Genomic DNA, 19912 nt, shown 5'->3' on the forward strand with positions numbered 1-19912 from the left:
GACATTCAAATTATCGGTTTCTTTCTGGTACAAATATTTCAGTTTTATTTTAATTGTTAAATCGACACGATATACATACAAAAGATGTAAATATCATACAAGTCAAATGGATGTCCCAATGATGCATAAATAATGTCTTTTTATGATGACTAATTCTCATTTATCTTTCTTTTTAACAATTTTATTAGCAAATGAAAAAATTATCTCAGCCATCTATTACCCATAAAATATTGATTCCCGACGATCCTGCATTAACTCGTCCCAACATGCCATGATCTCGTGTTTTGACTATGTATAAGAAAAGTAAAAGCGTATGGAACAAATTATTGCGCCCCTAGAAATGTAACGTTATATAGCAATGAAAATATATAATATAACATATAATTACATATTTAGATAGATATTTTAGTTACCCGTTGTACTTCTTCGTAATCGCTCGGAAGCGAGTCGCCGGACAATGCCAAACTATAGTGTGGCGGGTTCATAGACTGACAGACTATTATTGGACCCTTGTTTCGCGGTAATTCCATGCCAGATCTTGCCATGTATCTCGATGTAAATGGTCTAGCATCCGGTTGATCCAACGGTGCTTCCAATTGTGTGTCCATATAAGTTGAAATTAAATGCATTATTATCTACAGGAAAATGTACAGAATGTCATTACAAAAAAAAAAAACCAATGAAATTTTTGGAAATAAATATTTAAACTAGAGAGGAAATATTTATATAATTTTTTATATATGCTTCTATATACCGCGGAATCGGTTGGCAAACTGGAATCCCATTCTTTGCCATTGTGAGACCCGCCACTGTTCCATTTAAATTCGCTCATACATCCTCCCTTCGCAAGTATTTTTATTCGTTTTACGAGATATTCCTGATTGTTAGAGAGTTCCAAAAAAGGAACCAATGTGGGTAGAGTAGGAATCGCGGAGATCAGAAATGGTGCTTGCGCGAGTTTTCTGAGTCTATCAAGTCCCACGTGGCCCGGTTGCGAATCGCTCAGACCATGACGTACCAATGCCGTGCATATATTGTCTATCTCCAAAGCCACACGTTCCACAACTGTTTTGCTAATCCACTAAAATATTTTATAAACTTAGCAAAGTATTCAAGCATAATTCTTACTCTTAACAGCATGTATTTTCGCTTATAATATAATTCTTACCATACGAAGATTGGCAGTCCATTTGTTGACTTTGTTTAAATCGACTCTGTACTTCCTCCACACATCTAATGCTCCAAACGTGCCTCTTGGAGAGCTCCCTTCTTCAGTACCAGGACTAGCTGCTTTTGTTTTATCTAAATAATATAATATAAATAACATTATACACAAAATAATTTGACACAGAGGAACGAAACAAGAAAGAAGAATGTAAAATATGTTTAATATAAGATAAATTTCTGATTTACCAATGGTAGGTGCAAGCTGATAAGCGCATCTTCTTAAGAGTGGTGAAACTTCACCAGGTGTTCGAGTAGCAGGATGAGACCAAAAGGAACTCAAGAGATTGGAAGGTTGATCAACCTTTGTGGATAGTACACATTTTCTTTGCTGTTCAATTTCTTTGAGATAACTTTCTAATTCACATTCATCTTGAATAAGATCTTCGTTTGTCAGACTACTGTTTGAAGAAATGTTTAAAGATCTAAACAATCCATTAGAACTTACAGCTGATTTAGGAGATGTAGGGCTAGAGTATTTAAGAAACGTTGAACAGTCCTCTTGAAAAAAAAAAAAAAAACAAAAAAAGATAAATATAACAAACTATATAGTCTTATATATTAAAATATGATAAAAGATTAAATAAACAATATATTTGGCATACTAATGTCACTCAAAACTGAAGATCCAAGAGGTGTTGTACGTCTACTAAGATTTATGCAAGACAAATTCAATGAGGGGCTTGGATCTGGAGTTTTCTGTTTCTGAGGTACTTCAGTCTGAAATAGAGGATCATCTTCCGTAATTCCTAAAAGCGGTCTTTGTTTGGGGCTGAGCGCAATTGGTTTTAAGCTTAAGGTAGCCCATGTATATTGTATTATATGATACAAAGCATTTAGCCCAAATATCGATGCTAGACACCACTCAATCCAATAAACTGGCTTATAAGCAGGTCCACCATATACTCTGAAAACAAAATTAAGCTTATGAGCATTACTTCCCGTTTCATATCACTTAAGAGAAACGGAGAGAATCTTACATATCAAATACAATAATGCTAAGCAACACGCTATTGATGAAGAACCATGTGATACTGTTACGTGCTTTGGTTTGCGTTTGCCTTAAATCCAATAACTGCTGCACTTGCGGTTTAGGCGTTAAAACTCTGGAAATAAAATATTTAAAGAGTGCCTTATGTAGAGATCACGTGTGAACCTCACGATCTAACCTCGTCGAATAATATGTTTAAAGTTTTTTACCTTGCATTAGGAGATATACACTTCATAGGTGAGTAAAAATTACTCATTTTAAAAAAATCTACGCTACATTAATGCCAAACAATCACTCTCTTCTGTACATTTCAAGAGAATTACTGGTTACTTTAGCGGACAAAACGAGATTTCCATTTGCATTCAAATGCGTGCTCTTTAAATTTGTTGCCAACAGTATAATTTTCGATTATTAGTAGTTCCTGTACTCCCTAGTCGTCATTTTGAATGTCGGTTGATTATCCAATAGAAAATTTTTAAAATCCCGATAAAAATTTCACTAAGTACTAGATGGGAACTTTTTTTCGTGCTTATTTACTACTCTATTACTTATTTTCCACTCTATCTAATCCTCCAATCCAATCGAGTTTCGTGTAACGTCGCATCATCGTTTCGTCTAACCTAATCTAACGTATGACGCATATTAACTATTGACGTATGTATCGGAGCTGTCAGAAATGTAGAATATGAGAAATGTAAAATAGCATAGTAATCTCATATGAAACACGTGTATCAGAAAAATTAACGAGTTAAAAAGAAACTTATTGTTAGTATCTATATCAAAAAACTATTTGTCAACGAGCGCGTAAGCTGCTATTTCGAATATGGTTTATGTTACAGACGGTAATATACTCTAACCAGACTGATTTCTTCGTGTTTAAAAATATTTTAAGTAACTTCTTTAAATTAGATAGATAGATAAATAGAGAGAGAGAGAGAGAGAGAAAGAGAAAGAGAAAGAAACACTATAATTTAAGAGAAAAATTTATGTTTAAAAGATATTGAATCCTTACATCTTACATATATGTGCATTAATTTGTTTTCTCTCTCTTATAGATGGAAGTGTAGTAAAATCTACTCCATGGGGATTAAAAAAAGTTTTCGGGTTCTTCACAGGAGTAATTTATATGATCATTATGTTGTAAGTATTTAATAATCGTTTGCAATGATAACTCAATATATATTTTATTAGTGATCTTTTGATTCATTAATTATATAAACGTGTTCTTTATTCTTTTAACACATACTATAATACACTGGAAATAGTTTTCAGACATTAATCAATCCTGGTATGAATAGAGCAGAAAGTCAATATACAAGAGATTACCGACCAGGATCTGGGTAGAGTATTTTTTTTTACAGTATGTGTCGAGTTATAAACATGAAAAGTAATAATTTCCACAAATTTTTTTATTATACAGGCCACGTCCTCCGCCACGTAGGCTTGGTAGACCAAATACAGGAAATAATGTTGACATTCCATTCTTTGGAGGTTGTAGTAGTTGCGCAAGATAAAATATTTTTAAAAATTTATTTCCAACATATTTAAATGTGGGAAAGAATTGAACTAACGCATTGATATTGATATAATTGAAAAATTGAATGCGCAATTATATTTATATCAATTTGTTTAGTGTCTTCTGTTATAGAATAGTAAATAGCTTTATCTATAATTCTCTTATGGTTGCCATATATGTTTACATGTGTCACAGTGGATGAATACAGGCAAAAACAGAAATTGTTAAACACACGAATATACAATGCAAGCAATTACACATTTTATTGTCAAATCTTTCTTTTATTTCTTTGCATTCTCCTTCTTTATTGCATTTGCATAATTAATATATCAAAATTTATTTTTGTAGCAATTATTTCTTATTATCAGTATTTTTTCATAAGTTTTTTTAAATATTTGAGTGTCTTTTATATATTAGCTCTTAATATCTTAAGAATTCCATTACATTTATTTTGTCATACGACAAGTCAAATGTATCAGTTAATTATTGGATAGAGAATTTCTGGATTTTAAAGTTTTCTATAATGGCAATCAATCAGTATATCCAACAAAGCTTGTCGAATGACAAATATAATAATGCCAAGACTATTTCTTTAACATATATTTAACATCATAAGCTTTTTAATCATTAAGAAATTCAAATACAGAAAACTATAATTGATACAATCATTAATGAAAATAATGTGATCATACCTTTATTGAACATATTAAATTAATTTGACATTCAACATATATTACAAACACACAAATATTTTACACAATATATATTAACTAAGGAAAAAGTCTTCAAGCCAATAAAAAAATCTTTTGTATTATTGTAAATAAAATAAAGTAACAACCTAGCAAATTTTTATTTATCAGCTTGTGTAATGTACAAATATAAGAGCAATGTATATATTACATCTAAGTGATATCTCTGTGAAAAAATTGCGTTGCTTATTATTGAGACTCCATTTTCGAGATGTGGTTTAAAATTTACAAAATCTTTGTAATCAAACCAGCTGCAATGGTAGTACCGTCTAATCGTAACATCACTCTTCCTAGCTGCTTAATATCCTTGTACAACTCCATGCAGACTGGATTTTGTGTTGTAACCTCAATGATTGCGCTAGAATTCTTCGGTAAGCAGCGCGGTTTCTTTTTGATCATTTCACCGGTACCTCGATGAAGTTGCGCTATTAATTTCGTGATGAACGCTGGCTGCACCAAAGACTGTTGATGCATCACCACTGGAAGCCCTTTCGTGATTGGTCTCGCTATCGCAAATATAACTACGTGCGCTTGAAAGCATATTGTTACGGGCACTGGATTCTGCGGATTACAAATAATATCACCGATGCCTACGTTTTGCTGATCGATCCCTGCTAATGTCAGCGCGACATGATCACCGGCGAATGCGTTTGTCATCGAGATTTCGTCCAATTGAAGACCTATATTTAAATATGAGAAATGTTATGAAAATAATATCTTCACATATTATACAATGATCTATCGTTGTGGATTTAACTTAAAGCTTACGAACCTTTAACGATCGCAATCTCGTTTTGAGGTAATATTAATACCTTGTCACCTAAGGCTACCATACCCGTTTCAACGTGACCGGATACACAGAATCCAGATCCGGTACCCTTAAATATATCGTTGACTGAGAAACGGAACGGTTTATTTACAGGTCGCTCCGGGCATTTGAAATTATCAATTACATTAATTAAAGTAGGTCCAGTGTACCTGTAAAGAATTTATTTAGAAACAGACAAAAATATGCACATGTAGAATATCGAAATGCGCTAATGATTACCAGTTAGAGAGCTGCTCTTTTGGTTTCGTCACGATATTTTCACCGGATAAACCACTACAAGGTACAAAGGTAACAGTGTCTTTAAAGCCAGCTTGTTTCAGGAAAACGCTCATTTTATCGACTATCTCATTGAATCTGTCCTTGGACCAATTTACAGTATCAAGTTTATTTACGACTACTGCCAGTTGCGATACTCCTAAATATTTGATAAAAATTTGAGGTAATACAATTTAAAAATAAAAAATTGATATTAAATATATCCACTTCTTATAAAATCAGAATAGATTGTGACTGCTAGGACGTATTACCTAAAGAACGAAGTAATAGTGCATGCTCGCGTGTTTGTCCCCCACTGTCAAATCCAGTTTCAAACTCGCCTCTGGTCGCATCAACCACCAATAAAGCTACGTCTGCTTGCGTAGCGCCGGTTATCATATTTGGAATAAAATCTTTATGGCCAGGCGCATCTAAGAGAGTGATAGACTTTGTGTCCGTTTCAAACTTCGAGTGACCTATATCCATCGTTATTCCTCGCTCTCTATTAAAGATACATCATAATGGTAACATATTTTCCTACAATAACTTTATGAAATTGCTGATACGATGTATCAGCATCGAGTAATTACCTTTCTTCACCAGTTTCATCGAGTACCCAAGCATAGACGAACGATTGCTTCCCTATCTTCTTACTCTCTTGTTGATACTTGTGAATGAGTCTCTGCGGCACTTGACCCAAATCGCATAGTAGTCGTCCGAGCAACGTGCTTTTTCCAGCGTCTACATGTCCTACAACTACCAAGTGAAGCTGCTCCTTGCTATTGCCTCTCTTATTCTTATATATTGCTTGAACATCAACTTTCTCTTCATTAGTTGCATTGGATTTTCCTTTGGGATCCAATTCCGGTGTTACATGACCTGATATGGGTGATTGACATCTCGGACTGTTAGTTTTCGACGAGACCGTTTTCTTCTCTCTTTGTATAATATCCTCTTTGCGTTTGGTTTCAGGACTGTTTCGATTGGATGATGGGCTCTCGCAGTGTGAATTCAGTAAATCTGCATTTTCTACACCGCTTAAATCGAAACCTTTTACGACGGGTTTTGTTCCGGCGGGAACAACCTTCACGGTAGAAGGTGTTGTAACTTGCAATGTGGATTTAGATGATAATTTGTTACCTATTACGAAATTTAATCATGCTAGGATAATTACATAAAAATAAAATAGAGTAAATTCTTATATAATTTGTAAATATATATATATGTATATATATTTTTAATATAATTAGAAATTATTTGTATAAATATAAATATATTGTATATAATCACAGTAATGTAATGTAAGTATTTATATTGATTTTGATGTTGCAACACGTTGTATATCAAATATTGAAAATGAGATTATATACACATATGTACATATATACATATATATGCAACACACAATACACGCGCACATACACTGCTGCTTTATAAATACATACATACATGCATACATACATACATACATTATACACATAATGAAAGAGAGTGTAATCATTTCAATAATTGGATATTTGATTAATTTCATTAATAAAACCTAAAATTGTTATAAAAGGATAAAAGTATATATAATCTTCAATACAAGTATCATTTCACTCATTACACTTTTAAATATATTTAATTGTTAAGATCGATTTGAATATTGATATGGAATAGAAAAATCAAAAGATTTAACTGTGTCATAACTTTGTACGAAAACTTTGAGAACTGGTTTTCTTGTCTTCCACTTTCTACATAAAGTTTTCCCAAATACTGAAACATTCTTTTTCGTATATGGAAGTTTAACATGTTTCAATGTGCATAAATTTAAAGTGATAGGTAGCGCATTTGATAATACGCTATTTTTATTATCTTCCATACATATTTCCAAATTAGGCATATCATAATAAAATTTTCTCGATATAGCCAAATTAGCATTACTAGAAGCGCAATCGGTCAAAAGTTCTGCTTCCTTTAAAGCAGTACTCAAATCAATCATCCAATTGTCAGGCGACGGAGTGCGTATTTCATTTATAACATTTATTGGGTCTTTAAATTGCTCTTTGGATTCTATATTTGTCACATCATTATTTTCTAAAAAGATATACATGTCCGAAAAATCTTTTTCGAGTAAATCAACTGAATGTTTGCTATTATTTGCATGTACTGGCTGTCTTTTACTATCGTGAAGCTTCAATAATTGTATATTCTCCACGTTCGCGTTATCATTTTTCTTAATTGACAATTTTGGGATAACAAATTGCGAATTCGGCAATTGCTCTCTTTCGCCAAACTTTACATTAGCTACATTAGATTTTTCCAAATGATGTGCAGTTAAGGCAGCTAAAGAACCAAAGGACTGCAAATCTGTATTATTTTGCGAACATATTTTTGTTGTATCTGAATGTATGGATCCTATATGATGGGATGTAAGTCCAGCTAATGATGAAAAAGTTTCGAGAGAATGTTTTTTATCGCTTAAACTATCTACGTTGTTTAGATGACAATATAAAGTCGAAGTAGAATCTTTGAATAAATTATCTTTTTTTTCAAAAGAAAGTTTAGGTATTGTAAATGTATTAGGCTTATCAACTGAAACACCTTACCTTACCGATCAAGTCCCATACAAGAAACATGAAAAAAAGCAAAAGCATGAGGTCATTAAATTGTTTCAAATATTCATAGCTTATTTTGAAATAATGCTAAAATCATTAGAAAGAGCATTATTTCAAAATATATAATCTTATGCAATACATACCTGGACATCGTTCCAATCGCTCCTTACTTATTGCTGGATCTGTAAATATATTTCAAGATCATTTTTATATATCAATCTATATCAGGGCTTTACATCACAATATTCATCATAATATAGTAAATATACCATTTTTCGGCAAAGATTCCTTTAAAATAGCATCAAATGCTACATGTGTATCAATAATTTTTTCAAGCGATGTCGAAGATTCATCAATGTCCTCATTATCTTCTACTATATCAGGTTCCGTAATAAATGAAGCAATATTCTGTTGTTTGCTTCGATCAAACAAAAACTGCTCCACTATATATGTATATATATCAGATTAATAATTGTTATTTAATTATATATTATTAAAAAACTAAAAAAAAATCTATAAATCAGTCTCAAACAACATACCACTAGGTGATACACAATAATCGTCCTCTACTGAATGCCCATATACATCATCGTAACCATCATATTCTGTAAAATATATTTTTATGATCTCAAAAGGAAATTATATTTATATATTATTTATTATATAAAGATTATTAATTTCTGTACATATAGTTTTAGTGAAATGTCAGAAAACATTTATATATACAATATGATGTATAAAAAATTGTTTAGAATTTAAATCGCATTAAAAACGTTATCATTCTTCATATATCTTATAATTAGGCCTATAAAATCAGAAATATAAACTACACTTACAAATTCAATAAAATAAAATAATGTACACATATGCGCTTTGTATAATCACTTACCATCCGAATAATTCATACAACGAACGTCTCGATGTCGTGACATATTTTATATATACGTGAAATTTTGCAATATATGAGAAATTATTTACAAACTTCCATGTGACTTTGAATAATATCACATACAGCGAAATAGCTAATTGTAGACAAACATAGCTGATCGAAGCTGATTACAGGCTGTAGCCAGTGTTATTAGACTTGTTAGAGGAGCCAAGTATTTCGTGCACGCGTGACGTACGATGACGTTTACAGTCACGTATGTGTAATGAGCAGCTTCAGTTTTAACGGAATCTCGCAGAAGACAAGTTAAACAGCTTATATAAATAATTAAATAAATTAATATAATTTATGCATATTATTTTTTATTTCACATTTTTAATAAATTTTCCAACATTTTTTAAATTACTTTTAAAGAGAATTAAACGAGAGACATACAAAATCTCATTTCACTCGATTAACTACTTTATCGATACATTTTAATGCGCATGCGTGAAAAAATCTAGACTCTCTGACAACAGCATTTAGAGCCTATCCAGCAAATTTGCATAATCACATAACATGTGCATAAAAAAATAGATTGGTCCATAAGCAAATACATAAGAAAATAGACCAATCTTTTTCCTTATGTATAAGTTTATGGGACATATAGGACCCTATAAGACACAAGAAATTCAGTTGCGGATATAAATGTTGTACATACAAAAAAGCGTGGAACTGTTCTGATTGGTTACGCGTACGCATTTCGCGAAAAGTACATACTATGGGACTTTTATCATCTTGTCAATACTCGACGTTGATTTGTTGATTCTAAAAATAAGAACCAATCACGTTGATTGCAACTAAACGGTTTATTCTGCTGAACGCGCCTTATCTTTAAACCTACCTTCCTATATTAACACTAATGCCATCTATATATTTTTTATATGTCTATGGTTCTATGGTATCGAGTTTTGAGAAGTAAAGTTTGAAATTATGGCAGCCGGTCCGATTGCAGAACGTAATCAAGGTATATCATAATTTTTTGACTTAAATATCATACTATCTTGATTAAGTTTTATAATTTTATCCGATATTACATGGGAGAATTGAAAATTTGATTAATAATCTATATTGTTACACGTTAAAAAATAAAAAGAATTAGATTCATTATTCGGTTGAGGTTAATTTCCATTATTTATATCTATAGTTTTTTAGGTATCTAAAAAAAAATTTATGATATGTATTTATACAGACATTTACATAAAAATTTACAGATGCAACAATATATGTTGGAGGATTGGATGACAAAGTTACAGAGTCCCTCATGTGGGAATTATTTGTTCAATCAGGACCCGTTGGTAAGTAATTTTACTTGTTACAATTGTATACATTACACATAGATTTGGAGATATGATATACATTTTTTATACTTTAAAATATATCTGTGGCATATAAATTTCAATTTTGTTACAATTATTCAAAGTTATAAATAGATGTGTTATATTTGAATTTCTCTAATATGAAAAATATGAAAAATATAATCTCTAAAAATATACGATCTTTTTTTTAGTTAATGTACACATGCCGAAAGATAGAGTAACTCAAATGCATCAAGGATATGGTTTTGTTGAATTTATGGGAGAAGAAGATGCAGATTATGCCATTAAAATTATGAACATGATTAAGCTCTATGGCAAACCTATTCGAGTGAACAAAGCTAGTGCGCATCAAAAGAATTTGGATGTTGGAGCAAATATATTTATAGGAAATCTTGACCCAGAGGTGGATGAAAAATTATTGTATGATACATTCAGCGCATTTGGCGTGATTCTGCAAACACCAAAAGTACATACTTTATTAATTTAATCATACTAATTTTATGAACTGTAGAATCTCTAATTATTATATATTATATCAATTCTTCTTAATTTTATCAATGTTTGTGTAGATAATGAGGGATCCCGAGACTGGCAACTCAAAAGGCTTTGCTTTCATCAACTTCGCTTCTTTCGACGCTTCGGATGCAAGCATCGAAGCAATGAACGGCCAATATTTGTGCAATCGGCCGATCTCAGTGTCATATGCTTTCAAACGTGATGCCAAGGGTGAGAGGCATGGTAGTGCCGCGGAAAGACTTTTAGCTGCTCAGAATCCGTTGAGCCAGGCGGACAGACCGCATCAATTGTTTGCGGATGCGCCACCACTAGCACCGCCGCCGATGCCAAATTCGAACGCGAATGCTCATCAATCTGTTCATCATCCTCCGCATCACGTGATGCATCACGGAATGGTTGTGCCACCGCCTCCGCCGCCGTCGACTCCGGGACCCCCGATGGGTCATCCACCTCCTCCGCCCGTGCCACCACCACCATCCAGTGGATTCCCACCGGCAAACATTCCTCCGCCTCCTCTACCACCGATGTCTATGGCACATCCTCCACTACCACCGGGTATGCCGCCTCCGTTGCCGCCGATGCCTGTACCGACCTCACAGGCACAGTCGGCCGCTTCGAGGATGATGGCACCCCCACCGCATTGGGCTATGGGGGCTCCTCCGCAGGGACAATTTCCACCACCTCCACCGCCATCCGCTACTGGTGGACCTTCGCAATACGGACAATTTCAACCACCAACGCCGAGACCACCTCCAGCTTGGCGACATCCGCCACCGCCGCCTGTCTCACAGGGTGGTCCACCGCCCCCGCCTCCTCCTCAATTTCGACCACCTTTTCCACCAAGAGGACCACCGCCACCTCCACCTCCACACGACGGCAATCAATATTAATATTTCTTATAGTTTAACATTTCTACATCGCGACGATATAATTAGCAAGAATATATATATATATATATATATATATATATATATATATATATATATATATATATATCACAATGAATATATTATTTTTGCAAAAGTCAACATTTTTAAAAATTAATGTTTTTATTGTATCTAAATAAACATATTTACATATACACATATACACATTGCTATAGATTATAAATTAATTGATTAACAGAAGTATATGAACTAATCTTACTCGGTTAATTATCTGACCTAATTAATTATTTAATAGCAATACTGAATAAATTAACGGCACACATGAGACTGGAACAAAGCTAATTATAACCGCACGGTTTTGCTCGGTTATTTTTCAATCGATTGGTCGTGTTGCGTGAATAACTTACCGCGTTTGTTCTATCGATTATTTTGTGCCTGTCCAGCCCAGTAAATGATAGCATTAGTCGAACACGGAGTCTATCGTTGAACATCCTTTAGAGAAATGCTGTTGCGTGAAACGATTTTTAAAGAGATTTGCTGCTTAAAAATATAAAAGTGATAGTTATTTTTAAGGACAAATTGTTAAAAAAAAATTTGTACAAAATACATCGCACGTTACAATCTTGATTTAGGTAAGTAGGACAAAGAACAGGTATTAACGCGAAAGGGAATCAGCGTGTTTTTCCAAAATAAAACGAGGTTTTTTTTTTAGATCATTTATACGGATGCAATCCTTTTTCGTCGATCTGTCATCGCGCATTGAACATAAATCGCAGGGTTTATTATAGAAACATGAGCGGTCTGGTCAACTAAATTTTTAATACGATCACGCGGACAATGAGGTGCAATGCGAGTATCTGAACGGGATAGACATGATACTATCTTATTACGAATGTAACTTTGATCTCAGAAACAACAGCGACAGTGACGCGATCGAGTCATACGCGTGCACATCCGAGTATTGTTTGTATTGTCGTAATTCGCAGTGCTGTCTCATATTGCAACGGCGGCCAACACGTCATCTCTGGGAGACCTGGTACTTTTGGCTCGGCGTTGCTTTGCTCGCTGTTTTTCTCATTTTTTTGGTGAGCATGATAAAAATGAATTGAACTCTCGTAAATTATTATACTCTCAATACGCGCATGTAACATCATAGAATGTATTGCACGCAGGGTGTTTACTTTCTGGAAAAAATGGAAATTTCAGAAATCTTTTTTTGTACTTGGAAAAGTCAGGAAATTTTCGTAGAATTTACTGAAACTTAGGGAATTATTAAAGAATTCTCTCTTTTACTCTTGTGTAAACAGTCGACCGATAAACAATCCGCTAATAAACCAAGTTATGTGTGTATGTGTGAATCATGTATTAAAAAAAGAATATGCAATACTTGCATATTCTTTATTGTAATTTTTAGTAAAAAAATGAAAATAAAAATGTTATAAATAAAAAATATTTATTTTACGAAAGCTATTCAATTTTTTTTTTTCAATACATTTGCAAATTTAATATTTGAAACATAAGTGGTTTTGTGTTTTTCCTTGTTATGAAAGAAAAAGATATTAGAAAATGCATACAATAAAAACATTTATTTTAGAAAATTACTCTAAAAAAAATCTTTTAAATATTTTCTTTAATATTAATTTTCTGAAATATTGAATAAAAATATTCTGGAAGATTTTTTCACAAGATTTAAGAGTGTTTAGACACCCTGTGCACGTCAATGCTCCCTCAAATCAAGACATTAGGGAAAACATCTTTAGTATTACAATTGTTCAATAATAGGAAATGAGAGAAAAATGTTTTCTATATCTAAATTCGTCGTCATTATTTAGTAGCGCGCTAAGCTAAGGAAATTTCTGATTCGTTTTGAAACTAGGTGAGCAGCTACCTAGTCAGTAATCACAGACGTAATATTCAAGGTACAATTCCGATCGGACAAAATACACAGAATGTCGACGATAATAGAAGGAATGACCGGGAGTTCAATCAACCGAGAAATAATCAGGATCAGATATCTATAAGCGTAATCCCTTCGACATTCTTGCCGCAAAGAAAGATGTTGATAATCGATGCGCAGCCGAGCATCATGCATATGAGTAAGGGAAACCAATGTCTTTCTCATTTTACATTCACCGCTAGTCTATATAATGTACACTTGCATGTATCTCTGTGAAAAAACGTTCGGGATTACATTGAGCGAAATTAAAATCGAGAATAGAGCTATTGATTTGAACAAGATTGGCATTAAGCTTTATATAAATCGTGGTATTTCATAATAGCACTTCCAAATTCCCGAATATTCTAATCCCTGCAGGCTAAAGATAATTTTATTCTTCCCATTCTTTAATTATTTTATAATCTGTCCTTCCATAAAAAAGCTTTAATATATACTTTTTTATATGATTTTTTTTTTGTTAAATAATAAAATCATATAGATCTCCTTTTAATTCATTTTCAAATATTTAATTTTCTGAATCTCTATCGACCATATAAAGAAAATAAAAATATTACATATATATATATTGCATACATTTATACACTAATAAAATGTGGAAAATATTGATTTATATTTGCAGCTCCCGTTGTTGCGTAATAAAGCGCCACTTTGCGAAATCGAAAGACTGAGAAACATGACGTTCTCTCTGTAACGCTTACATGCTACATGATAATACATGCCACGGCACGCATATAATCGCTACGACTTCTCATCTTCGGCGAAACGTTTGTAGTCTCGCTCTATTACGAAGACTCACGCAACACTTAACTTCAGTATATTTATTTCTCGTTCACGTGTAACAGCCGGTAGCTGACTATAATGCGCCAAGAACATGAAAAACTTCCGATAGTTGCGAGAGAAAATGATTATTTTTTTATATAAAAATTGATATCAACTTCGGTAACAGATTTAGAATTGTTGTAGACCGAATAAATCTCTCTGTTTTTCGTGCTATTACAGGGTGTCTACTTCCTACAAAAATATGGAGAATTCTCAGGGATATTTTTTATATCTGGAAAAAAATCAGATTGTCATGGAATTTTATTGAAATTCAGGATATTTTTTAAAAAGTAATTCTTTTTGGATAATTTTGCTTTTATATCTTATATAATCGACAATTCATATTAAATTGACCAAATTGTGAGAAAATTATATATATATATATATATATATATATATATATATATATATATATATATATATTAAAATATATAAAAAATATTTATCTATTTCTGTTTATACTTATATTCAATATCTTAACAAATTATAGAATGTGCAGTTCATATTTTTTATCGATTATTTTAATGATGAAAAAATAAAAATATTATATAAGCGAAAAAAATGTTTATCTTTCGAAAGCTATTCAGTTTTTTTTATTGTTAGTACATTTTCAAACCTAGCATTTGAAACTTACGTAGCTTTTTATTTTTCCTATAAACGAAAAACATTAGAAAACGCACAGAATAAAAAATTTATTTTAAAAAGTTGCATAAAAAAAAATCTTTAAAAAAATTTTTTTTACTTGAAATCTTGAAAAAACTTGGAAGATCAGGGAAATTTTTACAAAATTTGGGTAGACACTCTGTATTAACATAATTAAATATTCAAGCTTAAAGCGCGATTCAAATTTTGCGCACTTTATAATATATTTCGACAAACACATCGATATATATTTATGTTCTCTTCTACATATGTGTATGTACTTATGCGGAATATTAGAAAATTATACAATGAATACTGAATGTTTTGCAATGAAAAATTTAGCTAAAGGATTGTTTTATCACGATAATTGTCGTTTTAAGAGCCATCGATTAACCGTAATCACTTTCCATTAGCTCCGATGAAAGTTAGCGGTGGTGCTTCAACTCCAGCTCATTCATGTCGTTGACAATAATCTGCCGATCAAATTCACGTAAAGATGTAACGACGCACGCTGCGGATGTGTATGTATGTGCGTGCGTGAGTGCGTGCGTGAAAGTAACGACGATCTTTTCCGACGCTATTACGGGAGAATTACAGGCCTCGGCCCGCTCGTCGTGATTTCGCTCGGCTTCGATCGATTTAAACGATCGACGCGCGTATTTTTTCTCAGCAGCATCTCCTCGGCATATTCCGGGATACGGCGATAATCACGATAACGACACAGTCGAGCTCTTTACTTAAAGCGCGTTCCTCGCGCAGCAGCAACCTGCTCGAAAACTCGTTTCTCGCGACCGAACGCAATTCTCCGCCGACAATTAAGAGGATCCATGTCTGCGCGATCATTGTGTCTAAACGAGGACGAGAATGCAAAAGCTAATTAAAAAAAACTGTTTCGGATGATTCTCCGATATTCTCGCTCCGCTTTCCACAACTCTCCCACCGTTCTCTCTTTTTCAGCGGAGACTTTTGACCTTTACGCGAGTTATCATTCCACGTGCTATTCATCTAATTAATTTATATAAAGATTTAAAATAAACATGATGTGATTTTATTCGCCCTCAAAATTTATATATTTTTGCGATTCTTTGCGCAAAAATCTTATAATATACATATTAAAAAAATATTTTATGCTATATTAAGAAAACATCGAAATCAATTAATATTATCTGTCAGAACAATATTTCGCGTGATCTATATGCGCCGTATCGTTTACATCCGTTTGAATGTTTGTATGTGCGGCAAGAATTCGATGAATTAATGCTTTGTAATTGATGCTGTGCAGAAAGCTACATACATTAGTGTTAACGCGAAACAATTGTCACGCATACAATCTACTTTTGTAATTATAATTAAAATGAATTAACTATACATGTAAAAATCTATTAAAGCAAAGTTTTGATATTTTAGAAAATTCTTTAAAGTTGCTATCAAGACTGTGAACACACATATAGATATAATATATATATATATATAGATTGTTGTATTCTATTTGAAAACATCTTAATATTTTCTTTCACCGCACATTGCGATTCGCACATTGTTTCGCACAGCTTCTGCTAATAGAACTAGAAGAGCAATCAACTGATCATGAGTGAGCTAGATTTCGATAAATTATTCGACATACAAAAGAAATCCTTGTATTCATATCCATAATTCTTTTTATCGCGGACACTCGATCCGTTTGTGTAGCAAGAAGCGATCGACGAACAGACTGTTAAGCCACTGACGCGACCTCATTAAATTGTAACCAAGTGTCATACCCGATAACCCAACTCTGGCATTTACTGTCTCTCTCGACGGAGATCGATAAAGGAATGTACAATGAGCGGTGGAGGAGAGGCTCTGGTTAACGTTGCATGTACAGCAAACCAAACGAGGAATTCAACTCTCCCTGTCTACTGCACTTCAAAATACTTAATGACCGCACGCCGCGATTGAGTCATTGAATGTCGATCGAATGGAATGCATATTATTGCATGCTATTGGCGAAACATTGCCGTTCAACTCATTTCCTGTCGACGATCGTGTCTATAGTTATAGGGGCTTATATACCTACTGTCACACAAAACAGCGAGAAGAGGATTCCAAGAATCTCTTAATCACATAAAATTTTGTTGTTTCCGTCTGTACAGTCGATCTTTCATCGTTTGTTATATTTGCAACACATTTCGATTTTTTTATAATAATTTTTAAATTTATTTATTTTTTAATTCTTTTCTCGGAATCCTTTTTTTCGGCCGATTCTTTGTCCCAGAATGATATACTAAATTGAGCACACGTATTTCGCTACTACACGTATAATTTATTTAATTATATACCATTCATAAAGATGCGGATAAATATATAACGCTATACGGGTTACGCGAATAAGAATAAATAAAAATATCTTTCAATGAAATAGAAAAGGAGAAAGACGCCGTGCTATATGCCTTCGATTTTTCCGCTAACGAGGTCTGCGACTGCAGGTTGTCGGCGCCGTCTCGAGGAGAGTATCGTGTCACCCTCTCGCCATTGAGCTCCCGTCAAAGGCTCATTTACAGACTTTACAGGATCGTCGTCGACGGTACAAACGCGGCCAAGTCCCTCGGAATATATAAATGCGTATGCGGGGGAGTCGGCGTGTTATTCTTCCAATAAATCGGCCGACTTTAGGAGGGAACGCGCCGATTGCCTCGCGAGAAAAGAGGGAGCGCGAAAAGCCGAAAGCACCGGAAATAAATCGGGCCGGTGCGACGGAATTCGCGCGAAGTAAAATGTCGCCGATGACGGAATTAAAATAGATACAGAGAGTAGTAAATTGTCGAACATTGGACGACACATTAGTGCGAGAGACGCGACGCGACTCTTTTTAGTGGGAGGCGCTAAAATTAGAGGTGCCAGCGCGCAAGTATAGTCGCGTCTCAGTCTTCGCGGTACAGCCTTTTCTCCTTCGAACATTTCCAAATAGTCCTTTGAACCGATAAGACGGCGGTTACTTCGCGCCCGCGATTATTTTTCCGTCAATCGCCGAGAGAGAGAGAGAGAGAGAGAGAGAGAGAGAGAGAGAGAGAGAAAATCATTGCGAGATTATGGCCCGAGGTCGTTTTAACGGGCGGCGAGCGACAGATCCAGATTTCGTGACCCAGTAAACTCAAAATTCTTCGGGACTTTTGGAAAGAAGAGATGCCTGCTCGTCGATCGATAATTGGTCGATCGTTAGCCGGATACCTCGCCGCGATATGCATCGTGTCACTACCGACGAGCCTCGCGCAAGTGGAAGGTAAGTGAGCCGCGCGTCACCGGCCGCTTGTCGCCGGGTTTCTTAATTGGCAAAGGATGCTCGTTAATGACGACGAGAGACGCGCTATTAATTAAACATCCTCACCTCGTTAAAACAAATTGGTAATATACAGGAAATCAAATCATATGGGAGAATGAATGCAGTTGTACTGTACTTATAAAGCCCCAATCTACTTAATAAGTTAGGTTTTACAAAAAATTGATCTTTTTATATTTTCGCAAAGTATGCCTGCAGAATATCTTTACAATTTTGTGGAAAAATTCGTAAAAAATTGACACAGTTATAAGAACTGAATAGAACTGACTGAATAGAATGGCGCGCGGATCTTGAAATGAGCCAAAACATTTTTCTTAAAACACTATTTTCAAAGTTGATGTGACAGATACCTTAAAGGGCCGAATAATTTCAATTTTTTTAAACAAAAGAGAACATTTTTTGAAAAAAAATACTAAACCTAATTTAAAATTTTAAAAATTAATATTTTCTTGACCTTCAAAAAATGAATAAAAAATTTCAGGAAAAAAATTAAAATATTTAATTTCAAAATAACATTACTTTATTATTTTTCAATTTGAAACTTGGTTCAGTATCTCATAAATATTCTACAGAAAAACTAGATCGAATTTTTTCATTTCAGATAATTATATGAGGAGCAACATATATGTGTCATACTTTCATTACGTATTTTCAAAAAATGTTATTCGCGGAAACTCGTATTGAACAAAAAAAAGTTATATATCCACAACATTTAAAAATACTGACGTACTGTTTACCGTAAACATCTGTAATAAAAACATTTATGTAAAAACGCCAAAAAAAGATCTTAAAATTGATCAATTTTTCGTACTGTTAAGATTGGGCCCTTAAAATAGTTTTATAAAAATTATTTCTTCACGTCGACAAAAATCAATTTTCGAATAATTGAGAGGGAAGAATCTTTTTGAGAAATTTTAATATGATGCTCGTCGAGGAAAATTATTTTTCTTAATTGGCGATTCTTATCTTCATTCAAGAATTGTAAATTGTTATGTACATGCCAATTTACATTTGTAACCTGCTCAGATTCGCTTCGATCGTTTTATATCACACAATATTATGTTTCATAGGAAGAAAGTGCGTGTGCACGAGCAAAGCCTGCAAGGAAGCCGGCGTCGATACTTGTAAAACGAGATTCTTCTGTTACACCGAACGCATTCTAACAACGGGACAAGAAATCGGTGAAAGTACGGTCACAAGAGGATGCACTGAGTGTGTATATCATAAATTACTTGCCGAGATTTTTAACGAAAATTATGTATAAGTAGATATATAATGTTTTTCACATGCGATATAATATTTGAAAAGTTTCTGTTTGTGTGAAAAAGATAACAGTGGCACACAAATAACTCTAATCATGTTCTTCTATT

The 19912-nt window shown here is 33.6% G+C and overlaps 6 protein-coding genes across 7 annotated transcripts in view; 4 read left to right on the plus strand and 2 right to left on the minus strand.

Annotated features, from left to right (window-relative positions):
* LOC126857250 (uncharacterized) overlaps window positions 1-19912 on the plus strand; it is a 49076-nt gene that overhangs the window by 22821 nt on the left and 6343 nt on the right. Inside the window, exons 2-3 of the mRNA XM_050606480.1 lie at window positions 18272-18485; window positions 19613-19754. Coding sequence (XP_050462437.1) covers window positions 18389-18485; window positions 19613-19754 — 239 coding nt within the window. The 5' untranslated portion in view covers window positions 18272-18388. The remainder of the gene's footprint in view (window positions 1-18271; window positions 18486-19612; window positions 19755-19912) is intronic.
* LOC126857239 (transmembrane protein 209) lies at window positions 18-2680 on the minus strand. Its single transcript, XM_050606462.1, has 8 exons — window positions 2425-2680; window positions 2205-2330; window positions 1830-2131; window positions 1414-1725; window positions 1169-1302; window positions 755-1081; window positions 414-635; window positions 18-334 (listed from the first exon to the last, which is right to left on the minus strand). Exons 1-8 carry the CDS (start codon window positions 2469-2471, stop codon window positions 206-208), a joined length of 1599 nt encoding a protein of 532 aa, XP_050462419.1. The 5' UTR covers window positions 2472-2680; the 3' UTR covers window positions 18-205.
* LOC126857257 (selenoprotein K-like) lies at window positions 2876-4004 on the plus strand. The gene is made up of 4 exons (XM_050606493.1): window positions 2876-3057; window positions 3271-3355; window positions 3481-3555; window positions 3636-4004. The coding sequence occupies exons 1-4, from the start codon at window positions 3039-3041 to the stop codon at window positions 3727-3729; spliced, it is 273 nt and encodes a 90-aa protein (XP_050462450.1). The 5' UTR covers window positions 2876-3038; the 3' UTR covers window positions 3730-4004.
* Window positions 4563-9498, minus strand: LOC126857237 (protein HBS1). The gene is made up of 9 exons (XM_050606460.1): window positions 9051-9498; window positions 8701-8766; window positions 8431-8604; window positions 8305-8343; window positions 6155-6704; window positions 5837-6066; window positions 5529-5724; window positions 5253-5458; window positions 4563-5160 (listed from the first exon to the last, which is right to left on the minus strand). The coding sequence occupies exons 1-9, from the start codon at window positions 9091-9093 to the stop codon at window positions 4706-4708; spliced, it is 1959 nt and encodes a 652-aa protein (XP_050462417.1). The 5' UTR covers window positions 9094-9498; the 3' UTR covers window positions 4563-4705.
* Window positions 9980-11867, plus strand: LOC126857244 (splicing factor 3B subunit 4). Its single transcript, XM_050606473.1, has 4 exons — window positions 9980-10053; window positions 10301-10384; window positions 10597-10871; window positions 10975-11867. The coding sequence occupies exons 1-4, from the start codon at window positions 10020-10022 to the stop codon at window positions 11809-11811; spliced, it is 1230 nt and encodes a 409-aa protein (XP_050462430.1). The 5' UTR covers window positions 9980-10019; the 3' UTR covers window positions 11812-11867.
* Window positions 12073-14928, plus strand: LOC126857256 (uncharacterized). Of its 2 annotated transcripts, XM_050606492.1 has the most exons (3): window positions 12073-12893; window positions 13685-13904; window positions 14385-14928. In XM_050606492.1, exons 1-3 carry the CDS (start codon window positions 12681-12683, stop codon window positions 14399-14401), a joined length of 450 nt encoding a protein of 149 aa, XP_050462449.1. In that variant the 5' UTR covers window positions 12073-12680; the 3' UTR covers window positions 14402-14928. The 2 variants fall into 2 exon arrangements, with proteins under 2 accessions (XP_050462449.1, XP_050462448.1); XM_050606491.1 differs by lacking the exon at window positions 14385-14928 and having other exon boundaries at window positions 13685-14211.

The sequence above is a fragment of the Cataglyphis hispanica genome, chromosome 21 (assembly GCF_021464435.1).
Source record: "Cataglyphis hispanica isolate Lineage 1 chromosome 21, ULB_Chis1_1.0, whole genome shotgun sequence".
NCBI classification, from domain to species: domain Eukaryota; kingdom Metazoa; phylum Arthropoda; class Insecta; order Hymenoptera; family Formicidae; genus Cataglyphis; species Cataglyphis hispanica.